The sequence below is a fragment of the Nerophis ophidion genome, linkage group LG21 (assembly GCF_033978795.1).
Source record: "Nerophis ophidion isolate RoL-2023_Sa linkage group LG21, RoL_Noph_v1.0, whole genome shotgun sequence".
NCBI classification, from domain to species: Eukaryota; Metazoa; Chordata; class Actinopteri; order Syngnathiformes; family Syngnathidae; genus Nerophis; species Nerophis ophidion.
Window position 1 is genome coordinate 3,608,675 of NC_084631.1, and position 22,500 is coordinate 3,631,174.

The 22,500-nt window shown below is 40.0% G+C and overlaps 2 protein-coding genes across 3 annotated transcripts in view; one reads left to right on the plus strand and one right to left on the minus strand.

Annotated features, from left to right (window-relative positions):
* anxa14 (annexin A14) overlaps positions 1-9,663 on the plus strand; it is a 21,877-nt gene extending 12,214 nt beyond the window's left edge. Inside the window, exons 9-13 of the mRNA XM_061881609.1 lie at positions 2,622-2,712; positions 4,360-4,455; positions 4,545-4,600; positions 7,677-7,784; positions 9,393-9,663. Of these exons, the coding sequence (XP_061737593.1) occupies positions 2,622-2,712; positions 4,360-4,455; positions 4,545-4,600; positions 7,677-7,784; positions 9,393-9,455 (414 nt within the window). The 3' untranslated portion in view covers positions 9,456-9,663. The remainder of the gene's footprint in view (positions 1-2,621; positions 2,713-4,359; positions 4,456-4,544; positions 4,601-7,676; positions 7,785-9,392) is intronic.
* Positions 9,664-17,101: 7,438 nt separating this feature from the next.
* LOC133539590 (mucin-2-like) overlaps positions 17,102-22,500 on the minus strand; it is a 13,104-nt gene continuing 7,705 nt past the window's right edge. For both annotated transcript variants that reach the window (XM_061881612.1, XM_061881611.1), the window contains exon 2: positions 17,102-21,011. In XM_061881612.1, coding sequence (XP_061737596.1) covers positions 20,187-21,011 — 825 coding nt within the window. In that variant the 3' untranslated portion in view covers positions 17,102-20,186. The remainder of the gene's footprint in view (positions 21,012-22,500) is intronic.

Genomic DNA, 22,500 nt, shown 5'->3' on the forward strand with positions numbered 1-22,500 from the left:
CTTCGGGAGTCTCCCGGGAAAATTGGAGTATGATTATTAGCGGTGAATGTGGTGTTACAGCGGCGGGCAAGCTCTAATGTTAATTTGATATAGCCTAAAGGGCCAAATGAAATTACACGGCGGGCCAAATTTGGCCTGCGGGCCAGAGTTTGACACCCATGGTGTAGAAAGTCAATACTTTGGATCCTGCTCCATCCTCTCAGACTTGAGCTGTCCTATCCAAGTCTGTGAGCAGGATCTGGTGATGCCTGTTCGTCTTCCTAGGCCAGGGGTCGGCAACCAAAAACACTGAAAGAGCCGTATTGGACCCAAAATACTAAAAACAAATCTTTCTGTATCCGCAAAAAATGAAAATTATGAGTCTTACAATGAAGGCAACACATGATGTGTCTATATAGCCTACTATCAAAATGACTATGTATTGCAGGCTGAAGCAAATCTTTGTTGACAGAAATGTTGAAATGTAATATTTATTCTACACATTTTTACAACATTAGAAACCATTAGTAAATCGGAGGCTACTCAGAAGATGACATAACTCCTGGAAATTACTGTCTTTTAATGGCCAAAATGTATAGATGTGTGTGTCCAAGTTAAAGGAAACCGCAGCCTTTCTTATTTTAATAGATTTATTACAATCCTTGGCAAGCTAGGTAATGTTTGCTGTGGTCTGGAACAACATGGTGCACAAACAACCATCTAAAATGCAGCCAATATTACATACAGAAAATGTGTCATAAGACATGCAAAACTAATTAATATACAAAGAAGATCAAAGTAAATGAGCTCAAATATACTGTAGCTACAAATGAGGCATAATGATGCAATATGTACATACAGCTAGCATTGATTAGCTTGACAAAATATGCCTGATTGGCACTCCAACACGTCAATAACATCAACAAAGCGCACCTTTGTGCATTATGGCACAGTATAAAACATTTGGTGGACAAAATGAGACAAAGAAGGAGTGGAGGATTTTGCTTGTAAACAAACTGTTGCGTCACAGTCCACCCTGTGGTGGGTTCAAGAGCCGCCGAAATTAGTAGGACAAAACGATGTTCACCAAGTGAAACATACATAGAAACATATTAAACAGTGGGCTTTCTAACAATTTGGAAGGTTTGTGTCATGTTTGTCCTCAAACAAAAAACATACTGAATAAAAAAAAAAACATTTTTTCCCCCCGTCTTTTTCCATTTTCAATCCTTTTTTTAAAAATGCTCCAGGGAGCCACTAAAGAGTCTTAGGCAGTCTTAACAGTTTAGTTGCGACCAATTCAATGCCCTGACAACACAAGGACCTGGATGGTTGACAACATTCAGGCAGGTACGTTGTCAGTCAAATTAAAAAAAACGTCCACAGAAAAACTTTAAAGGGGAACATTATCACAATTTCAAAAGGGTTAAAAACAATAAAAATCAGTTCCCAGTGGCTTGTTATATTTTTTGAATTTTTTTTCGAAATTTTACCGGTCTCGGAATATCTTTAAATAAAGCTTTAAAGTGCCTTATATTCGCTATCTTCGAAACCACTATCCATTTCCCTGTGACGTCACACAGTGCTGCCAATACAAACAACATGGCGGTTACCACAGCAAGATATAGCGACATTAGCTCGGATTCAGACTCGGATTTCAGCGGCTTAAGCGATTCAACAGTTTACGCATGTATTGAAACACATGGTCGGAGTATGGAGGCAGATAGCGAAAACGAAATTGAAGAAGAAATTGAAGCTATTGAGCGAATAGCTATTGACGCTATTCGGCCATAGCGTGGGTGTACCTAATGAAGTGGCCCATAGCATAGCTGCCTTATTAGCATCGCCAGTAAAATATGCGGACCAAACGATCAGGACTTTCGCATCTTGTGACACTGGAGCAACTTAAATCAGTCGATTGGTAAGTGTTTGTTTCGCATTAAATGTGGGTATCTGGTTTCAAATGTACATACAGCTAGCGTAAATAGCATGTTAGCATCTATTAGCGTAGCATGTTAGCATCGATTAGCTGGCAGTCATGCCGCGACCAAATATGTCTGATTAGCACATAAGTCAACAACATCAACAAAACTCACCTTTGTGATTCCGTTGACTTAATGGTTGCAAATGCATCTGCAGGTTATCCATACATCTCTGTGCCATGTCTGTCTTAGCATCGCCGGTCAAATGTGGAGACACTCTGGTACATTCAATGGGGGTCTGGCGGCAGATTTCTTGCCAGTGGTGCAACTTGAATCCCTCCCTGTTAGTGTTGTTACACCCTCCGACAACACACAGACGAGGCATGATGTCTCCAAGGTTCCAAAAAATAGTCGAAAAAACTGAAAATAACAGAGCTGAGACCCGGTGTTTGTAATGTGAAGATGAAAATGGCGGGTGTGTTACCTCGGTGATGTCACGTTCTGACGTCATCGCTAAAAGAGCGATAAACAGAAAGGCGTTCAATTTGCCAAAATTCACCCATTTAGAGTTCGGAAATCGGTTAAAAAAATACATGGTCTTTTTTCTGCACCATCAAGGTATATATTGAGGCTTGCATAGGTTTGGTGATAATGTTCCCCTTTAAAGCATTCAACAACTTGTATTTATTTGCTGATGTGTTGACACACTTTTTCTTGCAGGCTCTCGCCGCATCACTAAATGGGAAAAAAGCTGATGCGGATCCTTGGATTGACATACTCACCTCTAGGGACTTAAATCATCTTGACCAAGGTGAGAGGTTTAAATCGTGCTACACGCTGATAACCGTACTTGCCAACCTTGAGAGGTGGGGGGTGGGGAGCGTGGTTAAGAGGGGAGGAGTATATAGCTGGAATTCATCAAGTCAAATATTTCATATATATATATATATATATATATATATATATATAAAAGAGAAATACTTGAATTTCAGTGTTCATTTATTTACACATATACACACAAACATAACACTTATCTACTCATTGTTAAGGGTTGAATTGTCCATCCTTGTTCTATTCTCTGTCACTATTTTTCTAACCATGCTGAACACCCCTCTCTGATCATGCATTGCTGTGTGGCACGCACAAAATTGCTTTCATCCAATGCACTAGAGTCTGGACTCTTCCATCTCTCCCTTGCATGGCCCAAAAAACGGTCAATCTTTGCTTCTGGAGGAAGATCTGCACTGCCAAGCAATTGGTAAACCATTACTTGTTCCTGGAGGCTATCCAGGTCCAATCCCAGCTGCGGCTTGGAGCTTACAAGCGTATTTTTTCCTCTTACTCGTCGTCTGCGTCGCCATGGCTGTATCTTCCTCGTTCTTCTGCACTCTCTAAAAGCCGTAGATGTTATTGTCACATATGCATGTAGAGTAGATGGCAGTATTGTCCTGTTTAAGAGTGTGACAACATTGCTGTTTACGGCAGACGAACTGCTTTACAGTAGACGAAAACTTGACTGCTGTTGTTGTGTGTTGTTACCGCGCTAATGAAACTGCCTAACAATAAGCCCACATAAGAAACCATGAACTCACTTTTGATCATTCTACAGTTATAACGTCTTCGGGCAGGCTCGCTGTTTATATTGTGGAGAAGCGGACGTGAAAACAGGTCCGCATGGAGTTGGAGGGGGCGTGGCCTCCAGCTCCGCCTGAATTTTGGGAGATTTTTCGGGAGAAAATTTGTCCTGGGAGGTTTTCGGGAAAGACGCTGAATTTTGGGAGTCTCCCGGAAAATCCGGGAAGGTTGGCAAGTATGCTAATAACTCAGATGAGCGCTACAATAAATAGAGGTTGGTCCGGATCAGGCGTGGGCGACCCGAACAAAAAAGCACTTGTTCTGATGCATTGCCTTTGCTGTTTTACCAACCCCAAAACCAGTGAAATTGCCACATTGTTTAAATGGTAAATAAAAACAGAATACAATGATTTGCAAATCCTTTTCAACTTATATTCAATTGAATAGACTGCAAAGACATACGTTGTCATCCAAGCAACGTTATTATTGGACGCCCCTGCTTATTTCAGCAAGACAAGACCAAGCCACGTGTTACAACTGAATTGAACAACTTAAGCTGTACATCAAGCAAGAATGGGAAATAATTCCACCTGAAAAGCTTCAAAAATTGCTTTCCTCAGTTCCCAAACGTTTATTGAGTCTTGTTAAAAGGAAAGGCCATGTAACACAGTGGTAAAAATGCCACAGTGCCAACTTTTTTGCTGTTATTAAATTCTAAATTAATGATTATTTGCAAAAAAAAAACAAGTTTCGTAGTTCGAACATTAAATAGCTTGAGTTTGCAGTCTATTTTATTTAGCATTTACAAAATGTGCCAACTTCACTGGTTTTGTGTTTTGAATATAACCTGTAACATTTTAGTAACTTTGAATGTGACTGATAGTGTTGATGGGGCTGGAGCGTGCCAGTGGACAGATGGTGATTCCAAATCTGGAGAAACGATTCTCCGGGGACATCCGGCTGGGGTTGAGTGTTTTAGGTACTTGCCGTCATAATAGTGTGTTGGTGCACAGTTCTTTGCCTCTGTAGGCATACCTCATACAGTCATGTTATTTTGTGTCCCGACAGTGCAGTGCATTCAAAACCCTGATGTCTACCTTGCCAAAAGACTAAAAGGCATGAAGGTAAGATGTTCTTAAAAGTAACAGTTAATTGTTTGGCTGAATTGGAGTGTTAAAGCTTTCTATACAGCCTAGAAAGACCACAGCTATTGATAACTATGTACAATGCATGATAATGGTGGTGTACCGCAAGGTTAAATCTCTATATCAACTTGAGGTTGATATAAAGTAGAACAAATAAGGTTTTATCAATCAATGTTTACTTATATAGCCCTAAATCACTAGTGTCTCAAAGGGCTGCACAAACCACTACGACATCCTCGGTAGGCCCACATAAGGGCAAGGAAAACTCACACCCAGTAGGACGTCGGTGACAATGATGACTATGAGAACCTTGGAGAGGACGAAAGCAATGGATGTCGAGCGGGTCTAACATGATACTGTGAAAGTTCAACATGATACTGTGAAAGTTCAATCCATAATGGATCCAACACAGTCGCGAGAGTCCAGTCTAAAGCGGATCCAACACAGCAGCGAGAGTCCCGTTCACAGCGGAGCCAGCAGGAAACCATCCCAAGCGGAGGCGGATCAGCAGCGCAGAGATGTCCCCAGCCGATACACAGGCAAGCAGTACATGGCCACCGGATCGGACCGGACCCCCTCCACAAGGGAGAGTGGGACATAGGAGAAAAAGAAAAGAAACGGCAGATCAACTGGTCGAAAAAGGGAGTCTATTTAAAGGCTAGAGTATACAAATGAGTTTTAAGGTGAGACTTAAATGCTTCTACTGAGGTGGCATCTCGAACTGTTACCGGGAGGGCATTCCAGAGTACTGGAGCCCGAACGGAAAACGCTCTATAGCCCGCAGACTTTTTTTGGGCTTTGGGAATCACTAATAACTTTGTTTTTTATAGTAAAACTGAAATATGCAGTATTTAGATAGATAGATAGTACTTTATTGATTCCTTCAGGAGAGTTCCTTTATTTAGCAATCAAAGCCCTCAAAGATCAATAATGCAGGACACCATTGATTTTAAATAGTTATTTTTGAGTAATCACAGTGAAAAGTTAAATAAAATCCTACTAAATATATTTGAGCTCAGAAAGGTTCCCCACTCATAAAGTTATGCATTTTTATTAGTTTTTTTTTTTTACTTTTAACACATACATTTCAAAATCAACTTCCCATATATCTGTCAATTTTAAGTTTGAACTATTATTTTGTTTGTTTTATGCTCTTTTGTCAAAACGCTGATGTTTTTATATGGCAACCACACAACATATGCAATATTTTTTTCCACATAAAACATTTTAAAGTCATAATTTCTAAGTAATAATTCATTATAACATAGATTTTTGTGTCCTTTTTTGAGCAATGGAAAAAAAAGAAGACAAAAGGGAAAAAAAACTGCCTGCATGGCAGCTTTGTGTCAACATTGCCACTTTTTCTCATTAGATTTCACCTCATTCCACTTTTTTAAAATGTATTTTTTAAATTTTTGCAATACTATCAATTTTGCAATTTTTGCAGAATGTGTGGCGGGCCGGTAAACTTTGGACACCCCTGCTTTAGGAGCAGCTGCGTAATGTAATTTATTGTAATCAGAAATTGTCCAAATAAAGGCGTGCGTTGGGACTGCCTTTAGAGCAGTGGTCCCCAACCACCGGGCTCGATTGGTACCGGGCCGCAGATTTTTAAAAAATGAATATATATAAATATATAATATATATATATATATATATATATATATTTTTTTTTTTTTAAAAATAAAATCAACATAAAAAACACAAGAAACACTTACAATTTGTGCACCAGCCCCCAAAAAAAACTCTTTTTCATGACAAATTTTTTTTATATATATATATATATATATATATATAGATTAGGTTGATTGGCAACACTAAATTGGCCTTAGTGTGTGAATGTGAGTGTGAATGTTGTCTGTCTATCTGTGTTGGCCCTGTGATGAGGTGGCGACTTGTCCAGGGTGTACCCTGCCTTCCGCCCGATTGTAGCTGAGATAGGCGCCAGCGCCCCCCGCAACCCCAAAAGGCAATAAGCGGTAGAAAATGGATGGATGGATGGATATATATATATATATATATATAAATGCCATCCATCTTCCGCTTATCTGAGGTTGGGTCGCGGGGGCAACAGCCTAAGCAGGGAAACCCAGACTTCCCTCTCCCCAGCCACTTCGTCTAGCTCTTCCCGGGGGATCCCGAGGCGTTCCCAGGCCAGCCGGGAGACATAGTCTTCCCAACGTGTCCTGGGTCTTCCCCGTGGCCTCCTACCGGTTGGACGTGCCCTAAACACCTCCCTAGGGAGGCGTTCGGGTGGCATCCTGACCAGATGCCCGAACCACCTCATCTGGCTCCTCTCCATGTGGAGGAGCAGCGGCTTTACTTTGAGTTCCTCCCGGATGGCAGAGCTTCTCACCCTATCTCTAAGGGAGAGACCCAAACTCATTTCGGCCGCTTGTACCCGTGATCTTATCCTTTCGGTATATAAATGAATAAATAAATAAATTTAAAAAAAGAATCCCCCCAAAGCAGTGGTTGGGACCACTACTATAAATAGAAAATAATAATAATTTGACTTATTTTTAATATTTTAGTGACTGAGACCCTCTATGCTCCCCAGGAGCCCTAAGGATAAAAAAAAATCCATATATTTATGTTATGGTTTGAAAATAAAAAATATCAAAATGGCCCCCGCATGCTTACATTTTTCCATGTACAGCCCTCTGCGGAAAAAGTTTGGACACCCCAATCCTAAAGGGAGGTGGGTCATAAACAGTTCAAAGAAAAGGTGCCTGGGGCGGTGTCAGGTCCTGCTTCCTCCACGCTTTGTAGACCTCGGGTCCGGACAAGGTCTTCCTGTGGCTTTCAATAGATCAAAGAAACCGACACCTCCATGTTGCATCCCATCACACACAGTGGAGTTTTACAAGCCTTTTGCTTGATAAAATGAAAGACAGCTTTTTTCTTCTCGCCGGGTGAGCCGAACTCAATGTAACCCAGGTTTGCATGATAACTTCTATACAATTATTCTGACAGGTGCAACAGCAGTAGACATATTATTATTGAATCCAAGCAATACAGCTGTTGACTAATCCAATACATTTCCTGAATACAGGCATCGGTAGTCCAAAGCATCATGGTGTCCCACAGCGAGGAAGACCTGCTCTGTATCCGGGTTGCCTTTCGCAAACTCGCAGGCGATTCTCTCTACACAACCCTGCAGGTATGTCACTCGTTGGGGTGTCCCGATCCGATGTTGATATCGCAAACCCCTCTGATATCAGCAAAAAAATGATATCGGCTTGCATCTTGCAGAGTAATTTGTCGTGCGAAACTCCACAGCCAGCGAACAGCTAAATATCCTCCAATAAACACACACACACTTAGTCTTACTGAGGGCTAGCAGCTACACAACAGCTAAGCACACAATGGACATACCGTATTTCCTTGAATTGCGTCAGGTATATAGTATGCGCCTGCCTAGAATTACTGCCAGGTCAAAATCATCTAGCAAAATATTTTTATTAGCACATGTCTAGAATTTCCGCCGGGTCAAACTCGTCACGTCACGAGTGACAATTCACCTGTCATCGTTTTCAAAATGGAGGAGGCTAATTCCAATCATTTGAAATCACATAAAGGGAAGAAAATTAAGAGCTATTCAGTAGGATTCAAGGTCCAAGCTATTTAATATGCTAAAAAGAACAGTAAGCAGCTATGTTTTATTAATATACCGTAGCTGCGTGTGTCAAATATGAGTCATTAAATGAATCCCGCCTCCTGGTGGTAGAGGGCGCTAGTGATCCTTCTTGCGACTACTCGGCTGCAGAAGAAGTGACAACAAGTGCTGGGAACGGATATGACGCGGGGGGTGCACGACGGACCTTTTAGGATGTAACACCACTACTGTTATGCTGGCTATGTAAACAACCGGGCTGAAATAAAGAATGTTCTAGTCCTAAATACCCAGTGTATTATTTATAAAATAACACTTCATGGTGGCAGCGGTGGGATAAAGACATCACCCATGGAGCAGAACGGGAGGGGGAGTTGTACGGGGATAATTCTGTCGTCGCCCGCACGTGAGGAGCGGAGCTAACTGATAGCAGCGGTTTTGATTGATTGATTGATACTTTTATTAGTAGATTGCACAGTTCAGTACATATTCCGTACAATTGACCACTAAATGGTAACACCCCAATAAGTTGTTCAACTTGTTTAAGTCGGGGTCCACGTTAATCAATTCATGGTATGATAGCAGTTTTCTAAACTGGACTTTCAATCGAAGCAGGAGGTAAAAAAGGAAGATCTCCATCGAGACAGAGAGACTTTTAAAACTGAAGAAAGATAAGGAAGACTTCTATAAACAAGTTATCGATGCTTTTGATCAGAAGGAGCTGCGCATGGACTTCATTTATAAGTAAAGGTAAGACCATAATAATGTTTTTTTTTTTATTAAATGTGCTTTTCATGATGGTATCCTTACATCACACTCAAATTTTTAAGTGCAGGCCTAAATTTACTGCATGCCTTTTGTAAGTGCCAGAGTGAGAAGAGGTTTTAAATTAATTAGCGCCCTGGCGGAAATTCAAGGAAATACAATACATAAAAAGAGTCCAAAGCTGAAAAAAAAATGCCTAAAACATATTTATCAGTATAAACAAATATCAGATAAATATTTGCATCACTTACATATACAAAGTCGTCAAGGCAGAAGCATACTAGAAAATATTCAGTAACTAATGTGTCCGGATCATTCATAATATGTCAAATTCTTCTTTTAAAACAAGTGTGTTTAAAAGCATTTCACACCATATCTTTTTTTCTCCAGAAACACTTCAAGGGGGATCATTTACAGGCTCTGTTGGCCATCTGTCGATCTGAAGACTGCTGAAGTACACAAGAATACGCTTTTTTGTGCATATATTTGTGGTGATTATAAAAAGCAATGGAGTTGCTAAATATAATGTGTGAACATTTAATGAGTTCATTGTGGTCTTGGATTTAGTACACTCTATGCTGTTCAAAGTCTACGAACCGTATCGTTAGAGAAAAAAAAAACGATCAAAAGCCTACTTGACAAAAATTGCGTGTCAAGTAGGTCAAGTCAAACTAAGTTCTTTTAATTATTTATTTATCCCAAGTAAACATCGGTGTACAGAGTAAAAAGGTTTACGCTGTTACCGAAAGAAAGAAAGGTGAGGAAAAAGAGAGACAAAGAACAGTTTTGGATCCTTTCATTGCCTAGGATGAAAGGAGGAGGGACAGGAGGGGTTTGGACAAATTGTCCCATCCTGGGAGGGGGAAGAAGAAACACACTTCATCTGGATGTTCTATTAGCCCAACCAGGAATGTCTTGATTAACCGTGGAAAAAGCAGGTCAGTCATAAAAGAAACCCTCTTGTCGAGTAACTTTTTGACCAAAAGACAGATACAATATGAATTAGAAATTTTCGAGCGTCGCTTGCAGGAGGAAAAGTCACCGCCGCTGTCCACGGTACTGAAAACGAGCACCATCAGCATGTGCTGACGGCGAGACACAGCCGGCAGGTGATTAAATTACACAGGTGGTACGTGTTAATCTAATCATCCGTTGTCTTTAACAGTAAGCGGCCGGGAGCAGAGGGAGAAGGACACGGATGGGATTGGAAAGTCACATTCTGTTAGGAGAGAGAACTTTTGTTGATGAATATCGTTAAAACCTTGTTAAACCTGCACACTTGGGACCGCTAGGAAGCGACTTCCACAGTCACAATCTTATGAGAAGACGGGGGTCAGGGCGGAAGAAAGAACATCTCCAGAAATTCCAGGAATGCATAAAGGCCATAAAGCAGGGGTCACCAACCTTTTTGAAACCAAGAGCTACTTCTTGGGTACTGATTAATGCGAAGGGCTACCAGTTTGGTACACACTTAAATAAATTGCCAGAAATAGCCAATTTACTCGATTTACAGTTAATAAATAAATATATATATATATATATATATATATATATATATATATATATATATATATATATATATATATACATATATAAAAAAGGGGGTATTTCTGTCTGTCATTCCGTCATACATTTTTTTTCCTTTTACGGAAGTTTTTTTTTGTAGAGAATGAATGATGAAAAAAACACTTAATTGAACGGTTTAAAAGAGGAGAAAACCCGAAAAAAATAAAAATTGAATTTTGAAACATAGTTTATCTTCAATTTCGACTCTTTAAAATTCAAAATTCAACCGAAAAAAAGAAGCGAAAAACTAGCTCATTCCAATCTTTTTGAAAAAATTAAAAAAATAATTTATGGAACATCATTAGTAATTTTTCCTGATTTTGATGACATGTTTTAAATAGGTTAAAATCCAATCTGCATTTTGTTAGAATATATAACAAATTGGACCAAGCTATATTTCTAACAAAGACAAATCATTATTTCTTCAAGATTTTGCAGAACAAAAATTAGAAAAAAAAATCCAAAAGACTTTGAAATAAGATTTAAATTTGATTCTACAGATTTTCTAGATTTGTCAGAATAATTTTGGGGAATTTTAATCATAAGTTTGAAGAAATATTTCACAAATATTCTTCTTTGAAAAAACTGAAGCTAAATTAAATTAAAATTGATTTATTATTCTTTACAATAAAAAATAAATTTACTTGAACATTGATTTAAATTGTCAGGAAAGAAGAGGAAGGAATTTAAACGGTAAAAAAGTACATGTTTAAAAATCCTAAAATCATCTTTAAGGTTGTATTTTGTCTCTAAAATAGTCTTTCTGAAAGTTATAAGAAGCAAAGTAAAAAAAATAAATGAATTTATTTAAACAAGTGAAGACCAATTCTTTAAAATATTTCTTTGATTTTCAAATTCTATTTGAGTTTTGTCTCTCTTAGAATTAAAAATGTCGAGCAAAGTGAGACCAGCTTGCTAGTAAATAAACACAATTTGAAAAATAGAGGCAGCTCACTGGTAAGTGCTGCTATTTGAGCTATTTTTAGAACAGGCCAGCGGGCGACTCATCTGGTCCTTAGGGGCGACCGCGTTGGTGACCCCTGCCATAAAGTGTCTTATCTTTGACAGAACCCAGGCACAGGAAGTTAAGGAAAATAAAAAAATACACAAACACCAAGACTACAATTGTGGTTTGGACAAGAAATTACTATAGTATTTATTTTGCCATAACATTATTTACAATGCACTTTTATGCAAACTGACTTGTTTTCATTTTTTGTCTAATAAGAAACAGTGTGTATTTTTATCTGGTTCTGTGGTGAATAATGTATTTAATTGTCTCATTAATTTGTGCTTCAATGCTTCAACCAATATTTAATAATCAATCATTTTCCCACCAGTACTTAATGCACACGGCAGAGAACCTTCTGTCGGGTCAGGGAGGTTCGTCCGAACCTCTGCTCCTCGTCGAGAAGATGTTGTCAATTGACTCAAGAGTCCAGTTCAACAATTCCATGTTTCGAGGTTTAGACTTTGGAGGACAGCGAGGCTCTTGAACCATAGACAAGGCGAAGAGGAAAGAAGGCAGAAACGTAGAGGGAGGGTATGTGACCGCCTTCACCGACTGCTTCGGGAGAAGAGAATTCCCTTCCTGCTGTGTAGTTCGAACTTGTATTTCTCTCTAGTCTCTAGGAGGCAGTAAAAACTACAACATGGATGACATTAGATTAGATTAGATAGTACTTTATTTATTCCGTCAGGAGAGTTCCTTCAGGAAAATTACAATTTTCAGCACAATCCCATTCAAGATCAGACAAACATTACAAGGAGACAGAACAGGATCGCTGACGGGTCTGCCGGCTTCCAGCGCCCCTTACAAAAAAGATGAGATACAGGTAAACAAGGGGTGGGGGGGAGAAAAAAATAGAAGAATAGAATAGAATAGACATGGTAGAAGACGCAGTCCAAGTGGAGCCATGCATACAGTATTTCACACATTCTCTATACCATGGGTGTCAAACTCTGGCCCGCCGTGTGATTTCATTTGGCCCGTGAAGCAATATCAAATTAACAGAAGGGCTGCATTTACCGCTCATACTCATACTTGCCAACTCAAGAGACTCCCAAAGTTCAGTGCCCCTCCCAAAAAACTTCCGGGGCAACCATTCTCCCAAATTTCTCCAGATTTCCACCCGGACAACAATATTGGGGGCGTGCCTTAAAGGTACTGCCTTTAGCGTTCTCTACAACTTGCCGTCACGTCCGCTTTCCCTCCATACAAGCAGCTTGCCGGCCCAGTCACATACTACATGCGGCTTGTACACACACACAAGTGAATGCAAAGCATACTTGGTCAACAGCCATACAGGTCACACTGAGGGTGGCCGTATAAACAACTTTAACACTGTTACAAATATGCGCCACACTGTGAACCCACACCAAACAAGAATGACAAACACATTTCGGGAGAACATCCGCACCGTAGCACAACAGAACAAATACCCAGAACCCCCCTGCAGCATTAACTCTTCCGGGACACAATACACACCCCCATCCCGTCCACCTCATTATTTTATTTTCAAATTTATTAGCCTGAGGAAAAAGTTAATGTTGATATTTACCTCAGAAGGCTGCAAACATAAAAGAGGCATTCCATTTTTTGTATTTTATTTAATATATCATTGATGTTTTTTCGTTTTATTTTTTTGAAAGTTGATTTTGCACTATTAAGTTATATAAGTGGAGCAAAACTGAGCAATAGTCGTTTTATTCATGCACTTTCTCTTGCTACTTCAAGGCTTGAATGTTTGATTCATTCATTATTGTTATTTTCTTTTCAAATGTATTATTAGCCTGTGGAAAAAGTTTATTTTGATATTTACCTCACAAGGCTGCAAATAGAAAAGAGGCATTCAATTTTTATTTAAATTTTATTTGATATGCCATTGTTATTTATTATTACTATTATTTGAAACTCTATTTTGCATGTGACTATAAAGTTATATAAGCCTTGCTTGTTCAATATTTAATGCAAAACTTGTTTGGGTCCCTATTAAAAGGTTCATTTGTTCAACCTTGGCCCGCGGCTTTGTTCCGTTTTACATTTTGTCCCACTCTGTATTTGAGTTTGACACCCCTATTCTATACCTAAACAAAACAGAGGCAGTACCCTTGCAGATCTAACAGGATCTGCAAGGGTACTGCCTCTGTTTTGCCAATCCTTGTCCCGAAGTTACGGATCTGTCTTGCCGAAACAAAAACCTTATATCTTTCTTCCCCCCGGAAATCAAAGTCTTTGGGTTCTGGGGGGAGTATGGTTGCAAAGCTGAAACTTAAAGGGGAACATTATCAGCAGACCTATGTAAGCGTCAATATATACCTTGATGGTGCAGAAAAAAGACCATCTATTTTTTTAACCGATTTCCGAACTCTAAATGGGTGAATTTTGGCGAATTAAACGCCTTTCTGTTTACCACGCTGGAGGCGATGACGTCAGAATGTGACGTCACCGAGGTAACACACCCACCATTTTCATTTTCAACACATTACAAACACCGGGTCTCAGTTCCGTTATTTTCCGTTTTTTTGACTATTTTTTGGAACCTTGGAGACATCATGCCTGGTGGGTGTGTTGTCGGAGGGTGTAACAACACTAACAGGGAGGGATTCAAGTTGCACCACTGGCCCCAAGATGCCAAAGTGTCTGCCGCCAGACCCCCATTGAATGTGCCAGAGTGTCTCCACATTTGACCGGCGATGCTAAGGCAGACATGGCACAGAGATGTATGGATAACCTGCAGATGCATTTGCAACGATAGTCAACAAAATCACAAAGGTGAGTTTTGTTGATGTTGACTGCCAGCTAATCGATGCTAACATGCTATTTACCGGCGGTGCAAAAGCAGACATGGCACAGAGATGTATGGATAACCTGTAGATGCATTTGCAACTATATTACGTTTCCTTCCACCCACATTTAATGCGAAACAAACACTTACCAATCGACGGATTTAAGTTGCTCCAGTGTCAAAAGATGCGAAAGTCCTGATCGTTTGGTCCGCACATTTTACTGGCGATGCTAACGCAGCTATTCGGCCATGCTATGGCTATGAATTCGCTCAATAGCTTCAGTTTCTTCTTCAATATTTTCATACTCCAACCATCTGTTTCAATACATGCGTAATCTGTTGAATCGTTTAAATCGCTGAAATCCGACTTTGAATCCGAGCTAATGTCACTATATCTTGCTGTGGTATTCCCATTGTTTGTTTACATTGGCAGCACTGTGTGACGTCACAGGGAAATGGCCAGTGTCTTCGCAGAGAGCGAAAATAAGGCACTTTAAAGCTTTATTTAGGGATATTCCGAGACCGGTAAAATTTTGAAAAAAACTTCAAAGAATACAACAAGCCACTGGGAACTGATTTTTTTTATTGTTTTTAACCCTTTTGAAATTGTGATAATGTTCCCCTTTAAAGGAATTGACGGAAGAGCACCACCATTTGTCTCAACACGGGGAACCTTACCTGGCCCGGACACGGAAAGGATTGACGGATCGATGGCTCTTTCTCGATTACATAAAAGTAGCTGTGTTAGGGTAAATAAATAATAAATGGGTTGTACTTGTGTAGCGCTTTTCTACCTTCAAGGTACTCAAAGCGCTTTGACACTACTTCCACATTTACACATTCACACACTGATGGAGGGAGCTGCCATGCAAGGCGCCAACCAGCCCCCATCAGGAGCAAGGGTGAAGTGTCTTGCTCAGGACACAACGGACGTGACAAGGTTGGTACTAGGTGGGATTTGAACCAGTGACCCTCGGGTTGCGCACGGCCACTCTCACACTGCGCCACGCCGTCCCAGTTCCTATTTTTTCAGTAGGCCGATACTTTTATATTTAATGCAGAGCAGAAAATGAATGGATAAATGAATGATTACCAATTGAATAAGAAAAATGTAATAGAGCTCCATTGACTCCAGTAGTTTTCTGAGCTACAATCTCAGCCAAGTTCTTAGCATCGGACCAATCTTTTGTTTTGTATCAAACTTGTGTGGTGTTCGGTTCTGTGGGACCCGTTTAAATTTTTAATTAAAAGAAAAACGATACAATTAATACATTTTTCAAACAGAGACTCACTGACTTTGGCTCATTTTCTGTGGATAACATATATCAGAATACATATTTAAAGGGGAACATTATCAGAATATAAGTTGATTGGCAACACTAAATGGGCCCTAGTGTGTGAATGTGAGTGTGAATGTTGTCTGTCTATCTGTGTTGGCCCTGCGATGAGGTGGCGACTTGTCAAGGGTGTACCCCGCCTTCCGCCCGATTGTAGCTGAGATAGGCGCCAGCGCCCCCCGCTACCCCGAAAGGGAATAAGCGGTAGAAAATGGATGGATGGATGGCATTATCAGAATTTCAAAAGGGTTAAAAACAATAAAAATCTGTTCCCAGTGGCTTGTTGTATTTTTTTAAGTTTTTTTCAAAATTTTACCGGTCCCGGAATATCCCTAAATAAAGCTTTAAAGTGCCTTATTTTCGCTATCTTCGAAACCACTATCCATTTCCCTGTGACGTCATACAGTGCTGCCAATACAAACAACATGGCGGTTACCACAGCAAGATATAGCGACATTAGCTCGGATTCAGACTCGGATTTCAGCGACTTAAGCGATTCAACAGATTACGCGTGTATTGAAACAGATGGTCGGAGTATGGAGGCAGATAGCGAAAACGAAATTGAAGAAAAAAATTGAAGCTATTGAGCGAATAGCTATTGACGCTATTCGGCCATAGCGTGGGTGTACCTAATGAAGTGGCCCATAACATGGCTGCCTTATTAGCATCGGCGGTAAAATGTGCGGACCAAACGATCAGGACTTTCGCATCTTGTGACACTGGAGCAACTTAATTCTGTCGATTGGTAAGTGTTTGTTTCGCATTAAATGTGGGTATCTGGTTTCAAATGTACATACAGCTAGCGTAAATAGCATGTTAGCATCGATTAGCGTAGCATGTTAGCATCTATTAGCGTAGCATGTTAGCATCGATTAGCTAACAGTCATGCCGTGACCAAATATGTCTGATTAGCTCATAAGTCAACATCAACAAAACTCACCTTTGTGATTTCGTTGACTTAATTGTTGCAAATGCATCTGCAGGTTATCCATACATCTCTGTGTCATGTCTGTCTTAGCACCGCCGGTAAATAGCATGTTAGCATTGATTAGCGTAGCATGTTAGCATCGATTAGCTGTCAGTCATGCCGTGACCAAATATGTCTGATTAGCACATAAGTCAACAACATCAACAAAACTCACCTTTGTGATTTCGTTGACTTAATGGTTGCAAATGCATCTGCAGGTTATCCATACATCTCTGTGCCATGTATGTCTTAGCATCGCCCGTCAAATGTGAAGACACTCTGGTACATTCAATGGGGGTCTGGCGGAAGATTTCTTGCCAGTGGTGCAACTTGAATCCCTCCCTGTTAGTGTTGTTACACCCTCCGACAACACACCCACGAGGCATGATGTCTCCAAGGTTCCAAAAAATTGTCGAAAAAACGGAAAATAACAGAGCTGAGACCCGGTGTTTGTAATGTGAAGATGAAAATGGCGGGTGTGTTACCTCGGTGACGTCACATTCTGACGTCATCGCTAAAAGAGCGATAAACAGAAAGGCATTTAATTTGCCAAAATTCACCCATTTAGAGTTCGGAAATCGGTTAAAAAGATACATGGTCTTTTTTCTGCACCATCAAGGTATATATTGACGCTTACATAGGTTTGGTGATAATGTTCCCCTTTAATGACCACACACCATACACCCCCGCTACACATTTCTATTACATATAAGATATCCGGGTCCACTAGGCAAATAGAAGTGTGGAAATTGATGTTCTGTGTACCACACACACCCAGTCACACACACCTAGACAGGAGGAGGACAGAGTGTAGGTACACAGAACATCAGAAGTTCAAATGTGCGAGAAAATGAGAGCAGACAGTGTTGCAACCTTGTATGGGAATTGCAGGTGCAGAAACACAAAAGAAGAATTCCTGTGGGATGCAGAAACTGGCAGAGAATTTTTCCGTGCAACGTTCACATTGTTGTTACTCAGCCAGTGTTTGTGGGTCTGACGGACCCCTTGCATTTTGTGTCTTTTAATGACTCACAATCAAACACTTTTATGTAAAAATACTGAACAGATGTTTACCTTATCCCAATAAACAACTGTTCAGTATTTTAATATAAAAGTGTTTGATTGTGAGGCAATAAAAGCCTACTGAAATGAGATGTTCTTATTTAAACGGGGATAGCAGGTCCATTCTATGTGTCATACTTGATCATTTTGCAATATTGCCATATTTTTGCTGAAAGGATTCAGTAGAGAACATCGACGATAAAGTTCGCAAATTTTGGTCACTAATAAAAAAGCATTGCCTGTACCGGAAGTAGCAGACGATGTGCGCGTGACGTCACGGGTTGTGGAGCTCCTCACATCTGAACATTGTTTACAATCATGGCCACCAGCAGAAAGAGCGATTCGGACCGAGAAAGCGACGATTTCCCCATTAATTTGAGCGAGGATGAAAGATTCGTGGATGAGGAAAGTGAGAGTGAAGGACTAGGAAAAATAAAAAAAACTAGACGGCAGAGCGATTCAGATGTTATAGACAAATTTACTAGCATAATTCTGGAAAATCCCTTATCTGCTTATTGTGTTACTAGTGTTTTAGTGAGATTATATGGTCGTACCATTTTTTTTTCATAACATGGTCACTACTGCCTACTTTGTCTTGTTATATTCTTATTTTACTGTTATATTGTTATTCCCATTGTTTTTATTCTTTTTGTAATATTTCTCTATTTTGTTTCCTTTTAAACCCCCATTATTTACTTTTTTTTTTTCAATTTTTTTATTTTATTTTTTATTTTTTTTTATTTTTATTTTTTTTATTGATCTCAACTCTGTACACTGCTGCTGGAATTTTAATTTTCCTGAAGGAACTCTCCTGAAGGAATCAATAAAGTACTATCTATCTATCTATCTATCTATCTATCTATCTATCTATCTATCTATCTATCTATCTATCTATCTACCTGTACAACCTGAAGGTCGGAGAGGTGTGGCCACAGGTGGGACGACCGCCATTGTCTCCGAGGGAAGCCACGTTTCTCGTCCTCCACGTTGGAAGCATCCGACGGTGGGAGGAGACCTAGAGAGTCCGCAACTGCGTCGAGGAACGACGCAAGCTCTCCGCTCATCTCTACGGTAAGAGCCGACTTATTACCACTATTTTCTCACCGAAACATGCCGGTTGACATGAGGTAGGGAACCATGTTCGCTTGACCACTCTGTTCCATAGTAAAGCTTCACCGTCATCTTTCGGGAATGTAAACAAGGAAACACCGGCTATGTTTGTGTTGCTAAAGGCGGCCGCAATACAACCGCTTCCCACCTACATCTTTCTTCTTTGACGTCTCCATTATTAATTGAACAAATTGCAAAAGATTCAGCAACACAGATGTCCATAATATTGTGGAATTATGCGATGAAAAGAGACGACTGTTAGCTGTGAACGGTGCTGGACCAAAATGTCCTCTACAATGCGTGACGTCACTCGCACTCATACCGCGACGTTTTAGCATGATACTTCCGCGCGAAATTTAAAATTGCAACTTAGTAAACTAAATGTGTTGCAATGTTAATATTTCATCATTGATATATAAACTATCAGACTGCATGGTGGGTAGTAGTGGCTTTCAGTAGGACTTTAAAAGCCACAAACTGCCCACAAACGCTGGCTGAGTAACAACAATATGAACATTACGCAAGGGTTGAAAAAACTTTTTGTATTGAATCATTATTATTTTCTCCTGGATTTCCAGAATTCTTCTCGTTTTTCAGATTGACCTCTGTCTGAGTAACGGAATCTTTAAGATGAAAAAAAAGTCTTTGGGGTATTTTTGTTTTTTAGACAATAATGGGAAGAAGTGACACAACCAACAACAGCAAAGATTATGTGAGTCCAAAGCCTCTGTTTGCTGTCGTATGGATGGTCGTCGGTTTTCTTGTTGCCGTGGCCTTTTGAGGGCCAGTTGTAGGAAAGTTCAAAGGAGAATTCGGGGTGCCGGTCATGGCGTGTGCCGTGGTTGTTGAGGTTATCGGGTGTCGATGAAGTTGCAGCTGTGTTGCCGGGAGAAGCGTTAGGACTGGAGGTTGAGGGTGAAGTCATTGGTTTTGGTTTTCAGATTGACCTCTGCCTGAGTAACGGAATTTTTAAGATGAAAAAAAAGTCTTTAGGGCATTTTTGTTCTTTAGACAATAATGGGAAGAAGTGACACACCCAATAACAGCAAAGATTCTGTGAGTCCAAAGCCTCTGTTGTTTGCTGTCTTATGGATGGTCGTCGGTTTTCCTGTTGCCGTGGCATTTTGAGGGCCAGTTGTAGGAAAGTTCAAAGGAGAATTCGGGGTGCCGGTCATGGCGTGTGCCGTGGTTGTTGAGGTTATCGGGTGTCGATGAAGTTGCAGCTGTGTTGCCGGGAGAAGTGTTAGGACTGGAGGTTGAGGGTGAAGTCATTGGTTTTGGTTTTCAGATTGACCTCTGCCTGAGTAACGGAATTTTTAAGATGAAAAAAAAGTCTTTAGGGCATTTTTGTTCTTTAGACAATAATGGGAAGAAGTGACACACCCAATAACAGCAAAGATTCTGTGAGTCCAAAGCCTCTGTTGTTTGCTGTCGTATGGATGGTCGTCGGTTTTCTTGTTGCCGTGGCATTTTGAGGGCCGGTTGTAGGAAAGTTCAAAGGAGAATTTGGGGTGCCGGTCATGGCGTGTGCCGTGGTTGTTGAGGTCATCGCGTTATCAGGTGTCGATGAAGTTGCAGCTGTGTTGCCTGGAGAAGTGTTAAGACTGGAGGTTAAGGGTGAAGTCATTGGTTTTGGCGTGATTGTCTTTGTCGTTACGGCACTGCTCGAGGCGACCGTTTTGGTGGTGGTTGCAGACGTTGTAACGATCCTAGGGCCTGTAGTTGTGATCGGGTCGGTGGAAGTTGGCAAAGATGCCGTTTTGATATAAGTGGTCGCCATTTTGGTGGATGGTGGAATGGTTGTAGTGGCGTAAGACCAAGGGTGAGTCAGAGAGCTGGTGCTGGTCATGGACTCTGCGATAGTTGTTGAGATCATCGCAATATCGGTTGGCGATGAGGTTGGAGCTGCGTTGCCAGGTCTAGTGTTAGGACTGGAGGTAGAGGATGAAGTCATTGGTTTTTGCGTGATCGTCTTTGTCGTCACGGCTCTGTTCGAGGTGACCGTTTTGGTGGTGGTTGCAGACGTAGTAATGATCGTAGGGCTCGTAGTTGTGATGGGCTTGGTGGAAGTTGGCAAAGATGTGGTTTTGATGGAGGTGGCTGCCATGGTGTTGGATGCCCAAATGATTGGATGGTCTGATCCAGATGTTGTGGAGCCAGCTGTGTTTCCTTGAACCTGCTGGGGGGGAATGAGTGCATATGTGGGTTTAACAAGCATGGAGGGTCACTAACACGGCAGCTTGAGGGGCCTCTCTTATTCATGGCTGCCATGAATTGATTAACGTGGACCCCGACTTAAACAAGTTGAAAAACGTATTGGGGTGTCACCATTTAGTGGTCAATTTTACGGAATATGTACTGATCTGTGCAATCTACTAATAAAAGTATCAATCAAAAAAAGAGTAAAACATATTTAGTCCGTTCAAATCACAAATCTAAGTTGATGAGAATGGGAGAAGCCATAATTCAGCCAATACTGATGAGGCTAGTGGCTAAAGAACATTGGACTACGAGACAAGATGTAACAAATTAATTTTCGGTTTGAAAAAATTACGATTTTCCATACTCATTTGGTATTTTTTAATTTTATGTTATGTCTGTCTTGGTTTTATACACAGTACCCAATAAATAGAGTGAAGGCAACGTGGCAGTGGACCCTTCTATCCTTTTTGCTGTAGTCGTCTGGAAAAAAAGAATCTGAATCCGAAAAAAACAACAACAACTATTGAATCTGAAAAGAACAGAAGCTCAAATATCCATCCATCCATCCATTTTCTACCGCTTATTCCCTTTCGGGGTCGCGGGGGGCGCTGGCGCCTATCTCAGCTACAATCGGGCGGAAGGCGGGGTACACCCTGGACAAGTCGCCACCTCATCACAGGGCCAACACAGATAGACAGACAACATTCACACTCACATTCACACACTAGGGCCCATTTAGTGTTGCCAATCAACCTATCAAATATCAAAATATATAAAAAAAAATTAATTGAAACAAAAAAAATATTTCGAAGATTAAATACCATAGTAAATCATAATGATGTTCAACTTTAAATACAATGGTGTTTTATTTCGAATACAAAGATTTTTTTAAATTCAAAATTAAATTTTTTTTTTTTTCAGTTTTAATGATTAAAATTTGAAGAACAAATTGTGTTGAAGTACAAGTTAGGTAGTGTCAAACACTCCGAATTTGATTATATTTGAAGATGCATAGTAAACTGAATTTTATATTGACATATACGATGTTGATTTTTTAAAGTAATACATATATAAAAAAAAGTTTAAAAAAAAAAAAAAAATCTAAATCGAATTCCAATGCACATACACAAAAATGACGTTATAAATGCATATGTAAAAATGTGTTTGTTATGAAACTTTACTAATAAGGTTGTTTAAGTCAAATTAAGACTGTTTGACACAACCCAACTTGTACTCGGAGAAAAAAAAAAAGACAAAAATTAAGTTTTGATGTTGAATTTAAAAAAAAATCATCTGTGTATTCAAAATATTTTTTTCAAGATTAAATGTAATTTTGATAAGCTCTGCTAAATTATTTTGAATACATTTTGCGTTTTTTTTCATTTTTTGCTTTCATATATTTTCAGATTTAAACCACATTTTTTTACAATTTGAATGTTTACTTATTCAGTTCCAGATCCTTTTTT